The sequence below is a fragment of the Cyprinodon variegatus genome, unplaced genomic scaffold (assembly GCF_000732505.1).
Source record: "Cyprinodon variegatus isolate N-32 unplaced genomic scaffold, C_variegatus-1.0 Scaffold358, whole genome shotgun sequence".
In the NCBI taxonomy this organism is placed as follows: domain Eukaryota; kingdom Metazoa; phylum Chordata; class Actinopteri; order Cyprinodontiformes; family Cyprinodontidae; genus Cyprinodon; species Cyprinodon variegatus.
The window spans coordinates 669,011-688,773 of NW_015150811.1; the positions used below are offsets into that span (position 1 = coordinate 669,011).

The window sequence follows — 19,763 nt, forward strand, 5'->3', positions numbered from 1 at the left end:
CTAGTTTCTCAGCATCACCCCTGGACAGGATATTTATAATTTTTGCAATATTTCAGAGATTAAGGAGGAAATTCTAGAAAATATTTGATAAAAAAGTACTAACTGGACATTTCTATTTTGATATATCTTGTCATTTAAAATAGCAACTTACCATAGTTAGTCTATTTTGTTATAATCTTTATTTATTCAAGATAAAAATCTACCCTCCCTGGAATAGGCAGGTGACATCACATTAATGCTTCTGAATGCATCAGTTGTGATTCCTCTTATTTTCATGTTTGTAATCAAGTTCCTTCTATAAATGGATTGAAATGTTTTCTGTGTGGCTGCAGCAAACGTTTGAATAAGGGTTTGGTAACAAGTCATTTTGAAATGCTCTGTAAAGAAGGCCAGATTTTTTATTAGCAAAGACCTGCAGTGATCATTTATGACCAAGTTATACAAAAGAAAAAAAAAAGGCACATCTCCAGTTTGATACGCTGCATTACCTTTTACCTCTGTGGAAAATATTTTTTCTAATGAGCCCAGTGCTACCAGTAACTGCTCTCCGCCCATTGAACCTGCAGTATAGACTGTATGATCACCATCATTCCAGTCAACATTAAGAGCGAAGAGGCGAAGGGGGGGAAACAATCCTTCCATTCTGCATTCGGTAAAAGAAGCTTGTCCAGTTTGCTTAAAGATCGAGAGCGTAGACTGCACTCTCATTTTCTCAGTGACAACTGGTAGGCTAAATATGCATGAACACAATGGGGAACATTTAAACAGGAATACCAACAGATTTTGAAGGCAATTATTTACATCTCCTTACATAGATAGTGAGAGATACAGCTGTACCCCTCATGATTTATGTAAAAAAAAAAAAATCCTAAATGTTACTTAGCTGATCAGATGGATGACACAAGCTTTAAAAAAATAGAATACCGGTAAACAGATTTTTCTTACTGTTTAAAGCAGATTTATTAAAATCTTAGGATATTTTCCATTAATCTGTGTATATTTTGCTCTTTTTTTAAACATTTTTTTGTGAGATAAACATCACAAAGTATGTTTATAACACAAAAATATCCTAATTAGTAAATATTTAACATTGACTTTTACACTATTTTTTCTACAGTTTTATTTAATAACATTAAACATTTCAACAACAAAAAAATGATTCTAATGATTCAAATTAATTTTTCACAATTTGCTTAATGTTAAAGAAAAGTAATAGCTTTGCAGCCTCCCTTTTATATTAATGAATTTTTATTTTTAATTAGCCTTTTTTTAATCCAACTAATTCAGAAGTTGGAACAAAACTTGAATGTAGAGGAAATCAGATGATTTGTTGCAAAAGGGAAAGGTTTGCAACTACAGATTTCCTCTTTGAAAACCATCCCTGACTTTGTGTGGATGGCTTTAAAACAGACTGTGCCTGCTGTGGTTGGGGGGTCCAGGCACTGTAAAAAGGGACCATGTCTGTCCCTGACCAGATAATTACTCCCTATGGACGACACATTCCTGCAGGCTGTTGTCTGTCTGAATGTGTGAGATGCTTTCACCGTGCCGCTTTCCTTCCCGGGGTCCAACCCGGACCCCCACATGGAGCGGGATTCCAACGAAATTCCCCTGTCATGTTGATTCACAAGGTGGACATGCATTATTGTTGTGTAGAACTCCCATCCATCCATCAGGGATGTCAGTACGAGCAAAACAGAACAAAAAAAACAGGAGAAAAAAAAGAGAGGAATTCTCTTTTTGGTTAGACGGTTTATTTACATGCTGTAGGTCACATTACAAGGAGCAGAAATGTGACTTATTGTCAACCAGCTGTTAAACAGTCATGTTGCTAAATCTTGGCGTTTTTAATGTTTTCAAAGCTAACAATTTAAAAGCGGATTTATTGATCACCTCAAATGATCTACTACTGTTAACTTCTCTGTATTATCACACCTTTAGATGAAAAGGTTTAGTGATGTTCTTCTAGTGTGGGCCAGTTCATGACCGATATGTGTTAACGCTAAAATGAATAAAGTGAAAATAGACAACTCTACTGTAAATATTTAAAAGAAAAATTCACACTCACTAAAACTGAGGCCTTCAGTTAATTTACATCAGTTTCAGTGTTTATCTCACCTCCACTCAACTGGATAGAAAGCAGCTGAATTCAATCTATAAATCACATTAACTCTACTATAGATTCTTTTTCAATAAATATGGTATACATTTGGCTTTAACTCTGCATTACATTGTAAACAAACACTTTTCACAGTATAACTAACAGCACAGAGCAGAAAGCTAATACAATGCTTGAGGATGATGTGTGGTCCTGATGCTGGAAGCGAGCAGTGAACGTCTCAACAGGTGCAGGAACATGGCTGATCTTGTGTTTCTTCTTCAAACAACCCATAAACTTTTCTCTAAACAGACACTTCTGTATGCGGAATCAGAAGCGGGGATATTTTTCAGACTCGCTTTTATAACAAACTTTGTTTTTATTACGATCCATTGGTTTCCATCCATCCTCTCTATAATGGGTCATGCTGCTGTAGATGACGATGATGGGTTTTTCTTTTTTTTAGTGTTCAGGATTCAGTGGTGGACGGATGTCCAGCATTTTTGAGGAGCTGTCCTCTCCCACTACCTCAAGGCGCAGGCTGGGCGAGTTGCGCTCCTCCCGGCCTTCTGATTGGACGGAGAGCCGTAGGGTGCAGCCTTTTGGCAGCAGCTCCTGCTCGTACGCCGCAGCTAGCTGGTTGACAACACGTCGCTCAACCTGAGGGATCAGAAATGAGGTTGAACTAAACACCGCCAAATTAAACATGGTTTAGGGATACAGTATTTCTTAAGCTTTCCATGTGACCCGTCTGGTGGTTTTATTCTTCTTCTTAATGCTATTTACTTCCTAATGTTCTCTGACAAACCTCTCAGGCCTTCAAACAAAAGCTGGATTCCTACTGATTGTGTTTTTTCATATTTCTATTAATAAAAAAATTATAATTTTGTTCACTTTTTGTTGATCTAACACATAAAATCCCAGTACAATAAGTTGTTAATTGTAAAGTGATAAAATCTATAAAAGTTACAGGGATACGAAAACGTAGGTGACGTACCTCATGTTTGATGGAACGTGCTCCATAGTGGAGGTTATATCCACCTGCTAAGAGGTCCAGGACCTGGCGATCCCACTGAAGAGTGATGTCATGGCGCTGCTTAGCCTGATGGGGAGATACAGAGGAGGTAATGTTAGATAAGGATAAGGGAGGGGATCACACCTATGGTGGATGCACACTGCATTAAAAAAAGAAACAAATCAAAGAGTGAAGGAGCAAACGAGACAAGTGCAGCATCAGAGAATAGATACTGTCAAGCCGCATGTCTGCCAGCGCTAATCAACAGCCCCTTAATGCGCTTTAATCAAACACCAGTCGATAGTAGTGATCAGAGCAGCTCATTTAGCTACTGATGTTAGCACTTCATTCAATAAATAGGACGACATGTTTCACTGCAGATGTATAGTGAAGCAATAATGGCAGCACTAAACATTTAATTCTCCTAATATGAGCGAACGACAAACAAATGGCGATTAGAAGATAATCACATTTCTGATGAAGTGCTGCCAGACTCAAATAAGTTGTTGTGAAAACTAAAATAAAAAAAAAAATGAAAAAGCAAGTTTCAGAAGATGAATAGAGTAAATAGATGCATGAATCAGGCTCCAACCGGTCCCCAGTGGGGGCCATGTTGTCAGGACATCAGCTGTAATATTAATAATTAAATATTGATGAAGCCTCCACATGTTAAACACTGTAATCATGTTATAGTGAGTAGCAGAGGCACACAGTATTGATCTGCGCATTTTTTCCTGCACAGCTCAGCGGCTGCAGAGTAAAGTGGGTGAGGCTCCTAGAAGACGACACTAGAACAGAGTAAACAAACCAAGACAAAAAGTTCACAAGTGAAGCAGCAGTTCACTGTCAGAGGTTGAATATTTTGTTTTATAAATCATCTTGATGAATAAAGAACCAATCCTATAACTATACCAAATGCCAGGTACAGTCATTTAGAAGAAAGATTGTGCACATAAGTTTCCTACTTTTTTATGTATTTACTACTGTTTTCAACGCTGCACTTTAAAATATGAAATTGTCTAGAACTGTTTTAAACAAAATGTATTTTTGTTTACACTTGTGCATACAAAAGGACAAAATAAACCTGTTTAAGTCTAAGTTTACTTAACCTTTTTGGCCCAGAAGTTGAGCTCTTTGCCGACCAGCTGCAGCAGCTCCGAGTGAGAAAACGGCAGGAAGTACACGATCTCATTGATCCGACCGAGAAACTCGTCCCTCCGGAAATGAGCCTATAATCACAGAGAGAATGATGACAGGTGGTGCATCTCCGGATCCAGCCATGGCTGAACTTTGGTCAAAATGAGGAGAGTTTCAGCTCACACCTTCAGGATGGGCCGAATCACGGATTCCTTGAACTGTTGGGAGATTTTAATGTCATCACTTTTCTGTACATCCTCTGGAAAACAGGAACAAAAAAAAAAAAAACAATAATGATTATTTTTATACTTGTTAGGATGAAAGAATCAGAATAAATGAGTGGAGTTATATATATTCACAAGACTGTTCATCTTAAAGAGCATTTCTCTCACCAAGGTTGTCGGCCAGCTTCCTCCGACTGACCTCCTCAGCCTCCTGCCTCAGTTGCAAAGCATGCTGGGCAATGTCATCGCTTGCAACATTTGACGTCATGATAAAAATGGCATCCTTACACTCAATGGTCTTTCCTTTACCGTCTGTGAGACGTCCCTGCAAGGGGGGGCAGCAGCGTAAAAGACAGATCAGCCAGCGGGACCAAAGCTGGGTTTAGAAAGTAAACACCTGTAAAGCGTGTCTTTGTGTGGGGACCTCGTCAAACAGCTGCAGCATGATGGTAAGAACATCAGGATGAGCCTTATCCACCTCATCAAACAGGACCACAGCGTTGGGGCATGCCTTCAGCAACTTGGTTAGCTGACCGCCTTCCTCATGGCCAACGTAGCCTGGAGGAGAGCCAATAAACTTCGCCACCTGAGAGGAAAGGATGAGAAGTAGAAAAGCTGATCAACCATCATGCAACAAAACAATCTCTTTGGCTTTATACCACCTACGAGTAGAACATCTTCATATTTCTATCACATTACCGACTCCAATGTATTTCATCTGAGTTACAAAAACCTACATAATAGGCAAGGGGTGGACCTATGAGAGAGACTGAAGTGATCCAGAGCTCAGGTGGGATAATCTGTTAACAAACGTCAGCCATGCGCTCCGTAAGATCTGGAATTTACAGAGGATTGCCTTTAAGAAAGACATTAAAGTCCTGATTTTTATTTTTTTTTTTTTTATCTTGACAGAAACAGAACTGGATGTTGGATATCTACTGAGAATGCAGAATAAATTAACTTTAAAAATCCGGAGTGATCGTCTTAAAGTTTCAATGTTAATATTCTCATATTATATAGATCCTTTTTATAAAGCAAAAGTTTCCAAACCTAGCCTTCATCAAATCAAGGATTTTTTACTGCATCAGATCACAGATATTTCTAAGGTGTTTAATACTGAATCTGTAGGCTGCACTGAAATGATTAGATGAGTTTTTTTTAGCGGTAAACATAACCCAACTCTGAATCCCTGATTAAATGTATCCATCATCAAACCCTCATAAAAAGGCAAAAACAGTTGGAGGATTCATTTTGGTTTATGCATTAATTATGAGTTCATAAACAGAATTAATCCAAAATGTCACCGCCTTAGATGCACTGCAGACAGAAAGCAGAGTTACAGCAATATTATCTGAAATGATCTCCCTTCTCTGAAACCATATAGATGTTCAACAAATTATACACCATAAAAAATAGAATTCTGCATTTGGTTCAATTAAATAATAAAAGAGTTTACCTCATGTTTTTCCTGGAACTCAGACATGTCCATACGAATGAAACCCTGCAAACACACCACAGTTAGAGAGGAGTCCTCTTTAGTTTTCATCTGAGTTTTTTCACGTTAAGACTGAACTTTCAAGACCCCATGACATTTATTGTCCTCCCAAAATATAAGATACAATCGTTCATTATGAATTTAAGAGATGGAGATTGTGCAGAAGGGTCAGTGTTTGTATACCAGGAAAATTCAGAGAATGAAAAGGATGGGGATAGAAGAAAGAAAGAAAGATGAAAGAAAGAAAGACGAAAGAAAGACAGAAAGAAGGAAAGACGGAAAGAAAGAAAGAGACGAAAGAGAGATGAAAGAAAGAAAGAAAGAAAGGGAGAGACGAAAGAAAGAAAGAAAGACGAAAGAGAGACGAAAGAAAGAAACAGACGAAAGAGAGACGAAAGAAAGAAAGACGAAAGAAAGAAAGAAAAAAAAGAGTGCAGTTAAGGAAAATGGGACACAATGAAGGAATGAGGACAGGAGAACGTTGGAAAGGAAATAAATAGATAAGGCAGGTATGGAGTCAGAACACCTGGAAAGTAGAAAGGACAGAAGGCAGGAAGAACAGAAAAAGGAACACAAGGAAGTAAGTAAGGAAGAAAGAACTATGAAAGTGGGAGATATTAAGATCAGAAGAGAGCAAAGGTGTCTGTAGAGATAAAATCTTAAAACATGATTACTTTCCCATGTCCTTATTTTGTTTCCAAACATTCTTTAAAACAGTTTCCAGACAGAGGCGGGAGCCTGGTTGGATGCTTGATGAACATTTGGAGACAAACCTGCTCCCACTCACAGTAAAACACTCGAGTATTCATGTGCAAAAACAACCTACCTTTTTAACGTCCTTGTGCATGTAGCGTGCCACCTGCTTGGCCAACTCCGTCTTTCCTGTCACAAAACAGAGACGTCACTTTTATTCCATCTGCTACAAGAGGAACCTCAGCTGCCATTTTAATTTCTTTGCATTTTACATTAAGAGACTGATTTTCCTCATTTGAGACGAAAAGACAATATTTCTCTCTTTGCTAAGTGCTTTGGCCTAAATCCCAACACAAACTCCAATAAAACATTCAATCATCTCTGCTCTCCTGAAGCACGCATTATGTTTGTTGGTAAAATATTCTGCATATAAATGCTCATATATGATATTGATGTCTTGTTGTTGGCATGCATGTGTGTGAGGGCTGTGTGGTTTGTGTCTTGTTGCTGTGTTTAATATTGATGTCTCATGGCCAGAGTTTGTCGCTGAAGGGAACAGAGGATATGAACACTGCCTCTCCCTCATCTATCTCTCTGCCTTGTCATTTCATGATCTCTCTCTTTCTTTAGCCATCTATCTGGCCCTTAATATCTCTCTCCCTCTCTCTTCCTGCTGCTAAGTTCACACTACAGGGATTAGAGGATGTTTGATCCAAATCAAGTCTCTTTGTTTTAAAAATATCTACTTTAACTTTAAAGCCCCTACTTTCACTCCAAGTATTCTTAAACTCTATGTACCGCAGTGTAGACCTGCAGCAGCAGAAAGGTGGAGCTGTTCTGTGTTCTTGTTTATTCCCAGTGGAGATCATTTCCTCAAACCACGGGCCACTGTTGATCATCTCCCTCATGACAATAATGTGTTTCAAAGAGTGGTTCTGAATGTGCAATCAGCTGCTTTTCTGACAGCTGGTGTGCAAACGTGCGGCTCATGGGGGCTGTAGCTAACAAAGCCTACAAATGGACGGGACGTTCTGCTGTCGATACTAATCAATTAAAAAAAAAAAGAAAAGAAAAAAGAGAGAGTGCTGAATGGAGATTTTGGCAAACACAACTAGGGACAATGTTTGAGCAGAATTCTCCAGTTAAAAACAAGTAATTAAAGGTAAGATGCATTTAAGGAAATTGGAAACTTTGAATTTCTGATCTGCAGCTATAGTGTCTTGCAAAAGTATTCATATCAACATAAAATAGAGAAATGGAAGGATAAGGACACGTCTGTCCTTGATGTAAAAAGGTCAAGAGCAGTCCGTCTTAACGGAAAGCCTCTGTACTGATCAAAGATTCCCAGTCTGATTTCGGTTTGGTCATTGGCCCATTCTAACAGATAATCTAAACCATTCAACTGCGGATATGCTTAGCTATGCTGTCCTGCTGAAAGGTGAGCTTCCCCCAACAGCATAATACTGCCATCACCATGTTGCACAGATGGCAGATGTGTTCAGGATGATATGCAGTGCTAGTTTTCCCCCAAAAAAGTTCAATCATGATCTCATATCTTCCCCAAGTCTGCCATCTCCCCTGCTAACAGAACCTCTTCTGATATTCTTTCAATAATGGCTTTCTACTTGCCTGCCTTCTGTAAAGCTTAGATCTGTAGAGCTTCAGAGAAATGGTTTCCTCTTGCCTACTTTGCTTAATGCTCTCTCTACAGTCTGATCTGTTAAAGGATGGAAGATATGGACGGCCATGTCCTGGTAGGTCTGTTGAGACATAACTACCACTAATATTGAGGGTTATTCTTTCAGTTGTGTGATAAATTGAGCAGCTTAAAAGCCAGGATATTCTTTAAGAATATTAACCTCATTCTGCCACTTTATCTTTAGGTGAGGTGATCTTTTTAATGAGGTTATTTCTGAAGGTAGGGGCGTTTTATTTAACTGTTATTAGAGCAAAGGCGTAATACTGATTCCTTTGGAGAAAAACATTCATTCAAGTCAGTTTTTTTTTTTATTGTGAATAAAAATACATAAATAACACTGAGGACACATATTCAACTTCATTATGTGAAATTTTCTTTCAACATCAGGTGTATAAATTACTTGGTGTTTGTTTCTCAAAACCCTAAAAAAAAAAATACTTGGAGATTTTTGGCTGCAACCACAGAAAATATGGAGAATCTAAAGGGTTATAAACATTTTTATAGAAATGTGTTATTAGTGGCCAGAAAAACTTCAAATGGAAAAGTCTGATTGTTGATGGCTGCTTGACTGGAGAATAATAATCAGCTCCAGAGATTAGTCATTTTACTACTTACAACTCTGCTGTCCTCTCTAATAATTAAACCGTATAGCGTAACGTGGTAAACACTTTGTTTATTCAATACTTGAAACAATTAAATCACAAACAGAGCAGCAAAAAAAAGAGATACTTCAGAGAGAATTATATTTGCTGAACGTAGACCGTTATGCTGTGTGTTTGTAATTCAGTTTTCTTTGTTAATTGATTAATTTCTCCTGAGAACAAGAAGGTTCTCTCTAAATGCATCAACAAATCAAATAAATGTTCCGTTTATTTTAGCTTTTATTTAAAGGAGACCGAGGAGCTCCACCCAGCTGTACACAACAACAGATCAAAGCAGGATTTAGGAGAGGTGTGACGAGAATATACCGATTCCAGATGAGCCAAGGAAAAGGAAGACGAGAGGATGCTCTTCATCGTACCAACCGTTCTCCTTTCTTCTGATGGCTAAAGAGCAGAGAGAAAGAGAAAGAAAAGAAACCATTTATAACATTTGTTTCCTTTTTCTTTCCATCAAGTTCTTTAAGTAGAACCCAGTAACCTGAGGGTGGAAGGATTCCTGAAACTTTAATCAAAGAGTGAAAGATCAGGGATGAGAAAAGGGTCATAGACATCTGAATTGAAAAAAAGAAGAAGAGAGAGAAAACAGAGCGAGACGTGAGAGCTCCAGAAAGCTACCCACGATGCATCTCTCCTCCCCCCCTCAGTCAGTGGGGCCATTAGCCAGCAGTAATTGTGTTAGCCTCTCTGGCGCGGCCATGGCGAAATCAGTTTAGCATAGATCGCAGCCTCACACACACTCTTGCTTAAAGAGGAGTGCCTACCCTACCCTGCTATCACCCCAGCAACCGAGCCCACATATACACAAAGGCAGGACGATGATGTGGATGGCAGGAGAGTAAAGAGAGTATTTGACTGTGGTTTGAGGCACTCAACAAAGAAACGGACACCAGCACAGGCTCCTCCAAATGTGAACCTGTGATTCAGGATGTTGGTGAGCTCATGAGTGGAACCAGTGGATTGATTGTTAACATAGTTGACTTTAGCAAAAGAACAAAAAAGGACCTATTTGAACTACGGAGTATGAGTCCATCAGCGTTCTATACGCGCCCTGGTTCAGTTAAACCAGATCTGAAGATAACATCGTATATGAACCAGAAATTCCAATAGAGTTATTGATGTAATGTGGCATGTTGGCCTTTTAAGGATGGGAGACATTTGTGTAAATTAGCTTCAGAGTATGGCCACAAGTCCCTTATGAGTTTTAATAACCAAACACATTCCATAAGAGCAGAATAACATCTCAAAGGCCAATCACCACAGCTGTATCAATGTGGCCCATATTGGAAAGGACTGCAATTATTTCTGGCTTATGGTGCATTTGGACCAAACCAGTTTCTAATGCCTTAACTTGGACGCCTGTGCATTGTGAGGTGAGACACTCTGGATGCTAGATGCTCCAGTTGTTGAACTGCTCTTTTCTAGAAAGCAGCATGGCTTGATTTGCTTTGATGAGTTGAAAAATAATATTTTTAGCATGTTTTTGAGCAAGAGAGTCCACCTCACTGTCATCTGTCTGTCAGTTTATCAGGATTATGATCCTGCTCCGAGCGGCAGACTCTGTATACCAGGAAGATCTCTCAAGCCGGCCAGGCTGTCAGGGATTTCCAGCTGCCGTTCATCGAGTCTGACAGTGAAGTAAAAGCTTTTTTTTTTTTTTTGATTGGTGGTTAAAACTGCAAGTACAATGATATAAAACTGAATATTTTTCGCTAACATTTTTAGTTAATGTAAGTATTTATAAGCTCTTCTGCCACAGTTCAGCAAGAAATGTTTTAGTGGAGTAATAATGATCAGAGTTCACTCTCTTTTCCTTGTACATAAACAAAAAAAAATCCTTTTTCAAACCAGTGGAGTTTAGTCCCTTTATTTTATTTATTGTTTATATGCTGACAGCGCTGCAGAAGTGATCACAGCATCCATGTAGAGTAGGTTTCCCAGAAAACTACTGGATTAGCTACTCTGATTGGTTAACGCTCCCTGTCAAGCTGCAAAAAGATTTCTGAACTCAAGCGTGAAGTGCTCTGAAGTTCTGACGTGCTGCAGGGTATCTCAACGTCCAACGTAGACTTTGCACGTACAATGGATGCTCTGACGTCTAAAGCTCTTTATCTGTCAAAGCACCATTAGAACATTTCTAAAATAGACAGTTATCACTATGAAGATGTCGTTTTAAAAAGCTAGGTCTGATACAGATTTTCTGTCACACTATTATTACAATATAAAGAACCTCTAATAACAGGTCAGAGAACATGCTGTGACCCTGCAACCCTCCCCAACATGTTGCTGTGCATTGCTTGACTGGCTGAAAGCCAGATTTCCAGAAATACTACCAATGAAAACTACGGTATTAAGGAATCGGTTTCAGAACCGCAGTGAGTGAAATGAAAGAGACAAACCTGCTGCTGTAGCAGATAGTGACTAACATGCCTGTTAAACTTGATTAAAGCTGCTGTCAAACTGTCTCATATCTTCCTATGTAGGCAGGTGTTTTAAAAGACCTATTATGTGAGTAAAGAACAGCTGAATTCTCACTTTTAGTTTGAAGCGTCCAGCCTCTTACCATCCTGCATAGAACAGCATGAGACAAGATATTTAACCCTTTTAGAGAAACTAAAAACTGTGGAAAAACAGTTTCCTCAGTTTTTACTTTCAATAGCACTAGCTGTGTGTTTTAAAAGCATAAATGGGGATGGTCTTTTCATCCATCTATTTTCAAATTCAATACAATATCAAGGAAACTCAGGCATATTTAATTTTTCCATTGTATGTAAAAAAAAAAGTTACCAGTAAAAATAAGAGAAGGCAGGCCAGACCTCAAATTAATAAATTTTTTGCATCACAGAGGAAAAACCTGATGAGTGAATATTTATCAAAAGCATCAATGATCCTTAACAATATATATATATATATAAAAAATCATCACTAAGGTTGGGCAATATGCACTTAATATATTATCACGATATTGGGTGACATTATTATGGTAATGATAAAAGTTATGATTAAAAAAAACATTTTACTTCTTTGTGGTCTTTTTCAGGTATGATGACTTACCACAGCCATCATACCCCGACAATCACAAATCATAATCTAGAATATACACATTTAAATTTAGCTTCTTCAGGATAACATTTACAAAAAAAAAGATGTATCTCTAAACATCTCATACTGTAACAAAAGCATTTAATCATCTCAATGAAAGAAAAATGAACAAAAAAGAAAAAAATTCTTAAAAAAAAAAAAAAAAAAACACTTAAAAATCAACGGGTCCGAATAAAGACAATCATCAACCAGTAAAGGTCCTGAGACATTTTTAATTAGAATCTGTTACTTTAAGCAGAATTTAACACTGAAATGGTGTTTATGCATCCATGTTATACATTGAATTTTTAAATAAATAAAAAAAATTATAAACAAACTAGAACATTTTTCCATTTTAAAATCGAATGTGTTTTTTGAAGTAGAGAACAACAATCTTTCAGTTTGGTATATATACAATTTCCTGACACTTTTTTTTATAAAACACCTGTACTGACCTTTTTTTTTTCCTTTTCTTTTTTATGATTGAATGAGAGCAGTGGGCTTTATTCTGCCCTGCAAGGCTTTAAACCTGGGTTTGAATGGTGACAAAGCCATTCTCAAGCACATATAAAGATGCTCATCTTGACCTTGGATCGATATTTATTTTGGATTATGTTCATGTTGGAGAATCCTGCTTCACAGCAGTAGTTGAGCCAAACATGCTCTAAATGTGCAGGGTCATCTTTGAGCACACAATTTCACCTTTCTGTCACCAGTTCACCGCAGTTCTTCCAGCAGTCCAAACTTTCTCTACTTTCTTTTTCCTAATCGTATCCTTCTTTCCCATCGCCCGGCTTGCCACAGGTTTGCCTGCTGTGTCTAAAAGCAGCTAGCAGCAGCAACCCAGACTGACAGCAGCTCATTGGCTAATTTACGTCACATGCAGGCTGGTGCTGGACGCTACAAAGGGCTTTACCATATTAACAGGAGAAGCGGTGCAAGTGAGGTTAAGACACTGTCTTTGGACAACACGCAGTAATTTATAAATATTTTAAATCAGGTTGGGTCTGGATTAGCCAGCAGGTGGGTCCGGATCCGGACACTGGTCCGCTAATCCGTGACCTCTGGTTTAGAGGATAAATCAAAATTATCATCATGACTTGCAACTTATCACGATAACGATAAACGATAAGATAAAAGCCCACCCCTAATTACAACCCAATCAAAGTAAAATATCAAAACATTGGACACTGCATATGTGACATAGGTGCTAAACCAGCTGATAATCGAAGAGGGAATGGAAGGAAGAAGAGGAAGAGGAGAGAGGAAGGAACAGAGATAAGGAGAGGAACAAGGAGTGAAGATGTGGAAGGAGATAAAGAAGGGAAAGACAGAGGAGTGATGGAGATAAGAAGACAGAGAATGAGGCAGAGAAACAAATGAGTGTGTCAGAAATGGACAGAGAGATGAAAAGTGACAAGAGGGGGTGGGGGTCCAAAGCTCTGTCTGCTTTATCAATGGCTGCGTGAATGACAGAGTAACCTTCTGTGTTTTTGTGTGTATTTTAGCTGATTGAGACCGACTTTGACAGAAGGGCACACTGACATTTCTGAGAGGACCGTGACAAGAAGAGGGAAAGGAAAGGGACACAAAACAAATGAGAGCTGGCTCCGACCTGCAACAACACACACACACCAACAGGGCAGTGTGTATTCTGCAGGTCTGGTTGGCCCTAACATGATTACCGAGGGATGATTCTCTTCAATAACTCTTAGCCCTGAGAGCTAAACCTGGATCAATCTAACCTCCTTCCTGTGTGTATTTATGTGGGTTTTGTGTATCTTTACTGTGAGTGTGTGTGTGTGAGTCCTGCTGCAGGCAAGCCGTTTGTCACGAGGAGTTATGGGGGAAACAACTATTTTGAAGACATGACAACACAGCGCACATTTCTTTAATCTCTGGATGTCTGGTCTGCAAAATATTTACAACAGCAATCAGTTCGGCAGACTGTCTGCAGAATTCATTTCCTCGCTCACATGCGGCGGTACAATTAGATGAGCAACGATGAAACAATAACAAGATTAATCAATAAGTTGGTATAAAACCATTTATCACCAACTGAACTACAAACTAGGGTTCTTTGGGTAATTTATCAAGAAAAATGCCAATTATTCAACATTTTTTGCTCTGCTCTTTAGTCTTTAAATTATTGCTTTTAAGCCTTTAAGGTCTGACAGAGGAAATTCTGTTTTTTTTAATGAACTTAAGCATTATAAGAGGGAAGCTGCTGTTCAGCCATAACAGTTTCTTTTGATTACGCAATGTGCCGATTCTTTAAGGTAAATAAAAAAAAGCCTGATCAAAATTTATTGTGAGACCGATTTGTGTAGAATATTACTTTTGAAATAAGATTTAGTTTTAGGACATCGTTTATCTTCAGAGCGTATTTCAAACAGAAATGATCATTTGTCAGGTGCGTTCGTAAAACAGTCTATTGTCAGGCTATTTTATTACTCTGTATAACCTGGAAAATTAATAACAAACTGGCAGACTGATCAATAATGGAAAACAAACACTAAAATCTGTTGTGGGATGGTAAACAGCTTACATCTGCAGTTTTTAACGCAGTCCTGTGCCGTTCTTATCTCTACATCCCTACATCCCCTTCCCATTTGTTGTCCTCTTATCAGGATTTTATCCTTCTCTCTTTCCTGAAGCATTTCCTCATCTGGAGATCTCTACTACCCAACATGGACTCTCCCAGAGTTTGATGGATGGTACAGCCTTTGATAGAACTGATTGAAAGCAGCTGACGCAGGTACTAATGTTCACAAGATAATGTGGGGCTTTGTACATTTTGTTGAACACAAATTTTCTAAATCTAGGCCTCTTCTTCCTTTGACATTACAGTGTGAAATCGTTACTGTATTACAGTACTCCTTTAAACCCTGAGATTGTTCTTACTTGGACTATAAACATGACTCGACACAGAGATGATTGTTTTCTCATTATAAAGCTGAAAAAGTTTGTATATCTATCTTGACTAGCTTTTTTTAATTTAGTGTCATCCATTCTAAATGCTTAAGGTTCAACATGATGTTGGTCCACCCTTTATAGCTTTAACAGGTTTAATGTTTATAGGAATTTCTGAACTTTCTTCCAGAAGTGCATTTCTGAGGTCATAGATTAATGTTGAAAAGCAGGTCTCAGAGTCCCTTTGTATCTTTGCTTCTTTCTCCATGTCTGCTTCTGTTTGCTTTAACCCCAGTCAGCCTCGGCAGATGGCCGCTCACACCAAGCCTGGTTTTGCTGGAGGTTTATTTCCTGCTAAAAGGGAGTTTTTCCTCTCCACTGTCGCTACAAGCATGCTTGGTGTGAGGGATTGCCTTCGAGTCAATGAGTCGCTGCAATCAAATGGTTTTCCTTCGATAGAAAACTTTGAATCAATTTGACGGTAGGATCTGGTTGAATTGTTTCAGTAAAGTGCCTTGAAATAACATGTGTTGTGAATTGGTGCTATATAAATAAACTGAATTGAATTGAATGAACTAAGCCGCCAAGCCCAGGTGCTGAAAAATAACTCCTCATTACATTATCCAGCTCTGGTCAAACTTTACACTGGACACAAAGCAGACGAAACTGTTCCCCTGGCAACAACCCATCCGACACTCATCCATCAGGTTGCCAGATGATGGACAAGACTAATTTGTCACTCTGGAGAAGGCGTCTCCACTGCTCTGGAGTCAGGTGGCAGCCTGCTTACATCACTTGATTCAACGCTTTGCATTGTATCTAAAGATGTATGGCTTGGATTAAACTACTCTGCCATGGAAACTCATTCCATGAGGCTCTATGCACTACTCCTAAACTAATCTGAAGGTCACTTAGAGTTAGGAGGTTGATTATCCTAAGAGAAAGTTGGTGCCCTGCGCCTTTCAACATCTGCCTGCTGTTTTGTCAGATTACATGGCCTACCACTTTAGGGCCGAGCTGCTGGTGCTCCCAATGGTTTCTATTGGATGTAGTACCACCGATGAAATATTTAGAAGTGAGGAAATTACACAGCTGGACTTGTTGCACTGGTGGCACCCCATCACAATACCACCCACTGCAAACAAAACAGTCGGTCTGTCTTGATTCTTGATTTTAAACATCTATATGGAGGTAATTAGAACATCAGATTTTAAATATTTAGATTAGTAAAAAAGGCATTTGGCTATTAAGTGTATCAAGAAAATGTATATAAAAACTGAAACTTTCTGACTGCAAGGGTTAAACAATCTTTAAATCTGAACTTAGATAACCAGCTTAAGCTCACCGTGTTCCAAATACAATCATAAGATGATGACCGACTGGTTGTTCAGAAGGCCTCATCGTAAGACCTTTAAAAAAGCTCTGCCATGACAAATGAAAACAGGAGAACTTTGCCAAATCTGGGAATTTAACTGCAACTTTATACTTTAGCCAAATGCAACGAAGGTTGAACTATTGAATAAGAAAAACTAAAATGGAGGAACATTTAAAACAAGCGCCTGATGCCCACTGTTAAGTACAGTGGGGGATGTGTATCGCTGGGGCCCTGGGGACCATTATTAGCAAGCATGGGATGGTTAATACTTTGAAGTACTAGCTATTGATAAATTAACTAACCAGGTCTGCCTAGTGTTCCTATGGAAAACATGTGGGGTGTTCCAAAGTGTCCTATCGGCAAAGGTATACAAAAAATAAACAGCAAAGATGCAAAAAATGCCTACACACTTGGAAATGAATTCGCTTTAAAATCTTTAATGCTTCTAAGGGATGCAAACAAGTGTAAATGGGACGGTATGTTTTGGGGACCAAAGCTGTAAATGTTATGATATCTTCTTAAGCATTTTCTATAAATTGGAAAACAAATCCATTCAATATTTCATCAAACACTACAAGTCTCATGGTTATCCTGTTCTGAGGCTTGTTTCCTCTCCATTACCACTTTACATAAGTTTGTTTTCACCAAAGTTTCAAACAGATGTAAATCTTACTCTCCTGTTAGATATTACCTCTGCAGTATCTGTCCTCACTACAGACTAATGTCTCCACCTAGTTTTAGTAATAAGCTCTACACAAATCTAAAAAGAAAATGTACAACATTGTAAAGATAACAAACGGCTCGTCGGTAGGCAGCAGAAGCGTTTCTGAACATTAACTCTCACTCTCTCATCTGCAGATCAATACCCCACATGGCCTCCATGGATGCTCCCTGTAATATCAGCTCTTTACTGTCTTCTGTGTTATTGTGCTCTAACTCATCCAGCCTCCTCCTTTCTCATCACAGCTTCTCGTTCTCCATCGGTTCCAACCGACGGGAAGGCGTTTTTCTTTGCGTCCGTTTTAAATCATCTTCCATCATCCGCGTTCGTTTCTGTCACATGTAGTTTGATGGAGGGTTGGTGCACAGATTTAGAAACCAGTAGAAAAAGAAAAGAAGACTGAAGCAGAGAGCAAGTGAGATGGAAACCAGGACAAGGAGAGAGAGAAAAATAGAAAGCTAAGGGGGGAAAAGAGAGATGAGGAAAGGGGGTAAGCAGAAAGATGGAGGGAGCAGAGAAGGAGGAGGAGTATGGGGTCTGTAGTATGTATCCTCTCTTTCTAATTGTGTTAACTGGCGGCTCCAAGCCTGGCCTCTTCAGCTGTCTCAGTTGCACACAAACACATATACACATGCAACACCTGTGCACATCTGACAGACAGCTCATTCATCACAATTAACCAATTACAGCCTCCGCCAGTCTGTCTAATCCCGCCTACAGCTGCAGGGAAGAGAGGAGAACAGGAGGAACAACAGAGAAGGGTACAAAACACAAACAAGCAGTTTGTTTTCTGTATGCACTCTCTAATATCCCTTTATAATTGTCTCTGTGTGAATGTGTACCTGAAGCCACTGTATTGATGGCCCCTTCCTGACCGATGATGTGCTCCTTCAGCCTCCTCTCCAGGGGAAATCTCCTCCTTTCCTCTGCCTCCCGACGCTCTTGCAGCTCCTTAAACTAAATGGAGACGAAAAGATCAGCTCACAAGAGAGTTAATGAGTCTGAAAGAGGGGGGGGGGGAGATGTACGAGACATTGTTGAGGGAAACTTGAAGCTTTCAAACTGAGGGAAAAACACTAAAATAAAGAACTAAGACTAATCATGCTAGTTTTACCCAGGAACACCTTCTGGCTGCAGCTTCTCCCTGCTGCTGTCTTTGATATGTGAAAAGCATAAAGTCTTCTCTGGGATGTAGAACTAAAATGGCTGTTCCTAATTTTTAGACATTTTATTTTACGAGTCAAATATCAGGGCAGTAGCTACAGGTTTTGATACAAGATTATGGACTTTTTTGGTAACAAAAAAACAAAACAAACAAACATAAAGTAATGCAGGAAAGATGCACCTAAAATAAAGTTGATATTTTGCAACATTAAATAATTTCTTTTAACAATAAAAATTTGTTTAAGTATTACAAACCTTTAAGTATTACAATAAATACATAATTAAAAGTTGAATTTATGATTAATTTCCTTTAATTTGCTATAGAGGGAAGGTGAAACAGACAAGGAAACCTTTTATAGGGCCTAAGATTTAAATCGGAGTAATTGTTCCTAATCACATGCTCAGTGTTTGTAAAATGTATATATTCCTTATTAAATATTCAAATAAGTTGTACCTATGTCCTTATCAGCCATTTCTTATTCTCCTTCTTTTAACATCTCTATTTTAAAGTCCTGACTCCGCTTTCCTTTTCTACCTGTTTTTTCCTCCATTTGTTGCTTCTTACTTCCTTTGTTTCTCGCAGCCACTCCATGACTCATTTATCCTTCTCTCTTTTTTGTCTCCTTAGACTCCAGCTTTTCCCCCTGCAGTGGAGGGAGGCTGTTTATTCTCTCTTTCCATCTTGCTTAGCTGCAGCCTGCTGTCAAGCTGGTGGATAACTATGGATAACTTGAGTTTTATCGTAAAAAAAAGAAAGAGATAGAACCTGTTTCCAGTACTACACAGCACTGAAGCTCTAAAACTTTGGACACATGAAAGAACTGAATAAGAGAGGATAATATATATATATATATACATATATATATATATATATTTTTTTATTTTGTAAAGCATTATAACTGTAAATAGCAGATGGGTAATTTTCAGTTTTGCATTTTTTTCTAAGGGGCATCGAGTCTTAATTTTACTGTATCTTTTCATTTTAGAAATCAACTATAGTTCAAAGCCATGACAAGTATACAGAAATGTCATAGGCTCACCTTTCATGATATGTTTTACGGAGGGTTATAAACAGCTAAAAAATCTAATAACACCTATCACTTTCTCCATCTCCAGAGAGCTCTTACTGTGTGAGTGGAGGTCACAAGCAGATACCAACCCCCCGAAAAGGTAGCAAACGGTATGTGGGCTAACATTAAAGCGATCAACTGTTCATGCTTAAAAAATGAGCAGTGTGGATGAAATGTAAAGTACGTGAATTTAAAAACAGTTGTACCTGGAGGACTAACTGACTGACAGCTTTACATAGATCAATACAGTGACCAAGCTATACCTTCATGATGTTTGATATTTAGAGTGAAATACTTAGAATGAGCCTGGCTGTTAGATTTAAGCAATTAAACAAAACTGATCAGTAAAACTTTAAAAATAGTTCAAAATATGAAAGGAAACACTGCATGCCTGTATAGGAGGCCAATGCTTATAGCTA

At 38.6% G+C, this 19,763-nt stretch overlaps 1 protein-coding gene across 1 annotated transcript in view; it reads right to left on the minus strand.

Annotated features, from left to right (window-relative positions):
- Positions 1-1,752: 1,752 nt before the first annotated feature.
- The window catches only part of clpb (ClpB homolog, mitochondrial AAA ATPase chaperonin), a 38,604-nt gene continuing 20,593 nt past the window's right edge, over positions 1,753-19,763 (minus strand). Inside the window, exons 7-16 of the mRNA XM_015386157.1 lie at positions 17,953-18,067; positions 9,330-9,407; positions 6,796-6,851; positions 5,931-5,975; positions 4,899-5,060; positions 4,643-4,799; positions 4,436-4,509; positions 4,223-4,342; positions 3,096-3,200; positions 1,753-2,758 (exon numbers count right to left, since the gene is read on the minus strand). Of these exons, the coding sequence (XP_015241643.1) occupies positions 2,561-2,758; positions 3,096-3,200; positions 4,223-4,342; positions 4,436-4,509; positions 4,643-4,799; positions 4,899-5,060; positions 5,931-5,975; positions 6,796-6,851; positions 9,330-9,407; positions 17,953-18,067 (1,110 nt within the window). The 3' untranslated portion in view covers positions 1,753-2,560. The remainder of the gene's footprint in view (positions 2,759-3,095; positions 3,201-4,222; positions 4,343-4,435; positions 4,510-4,642; positions 4,800-4,898; positions 5,061-5,930; positions 5,976-6,795; positions 6,852-9,329; positions 9,408-17,952; positions 18,068-19,763) is intronic.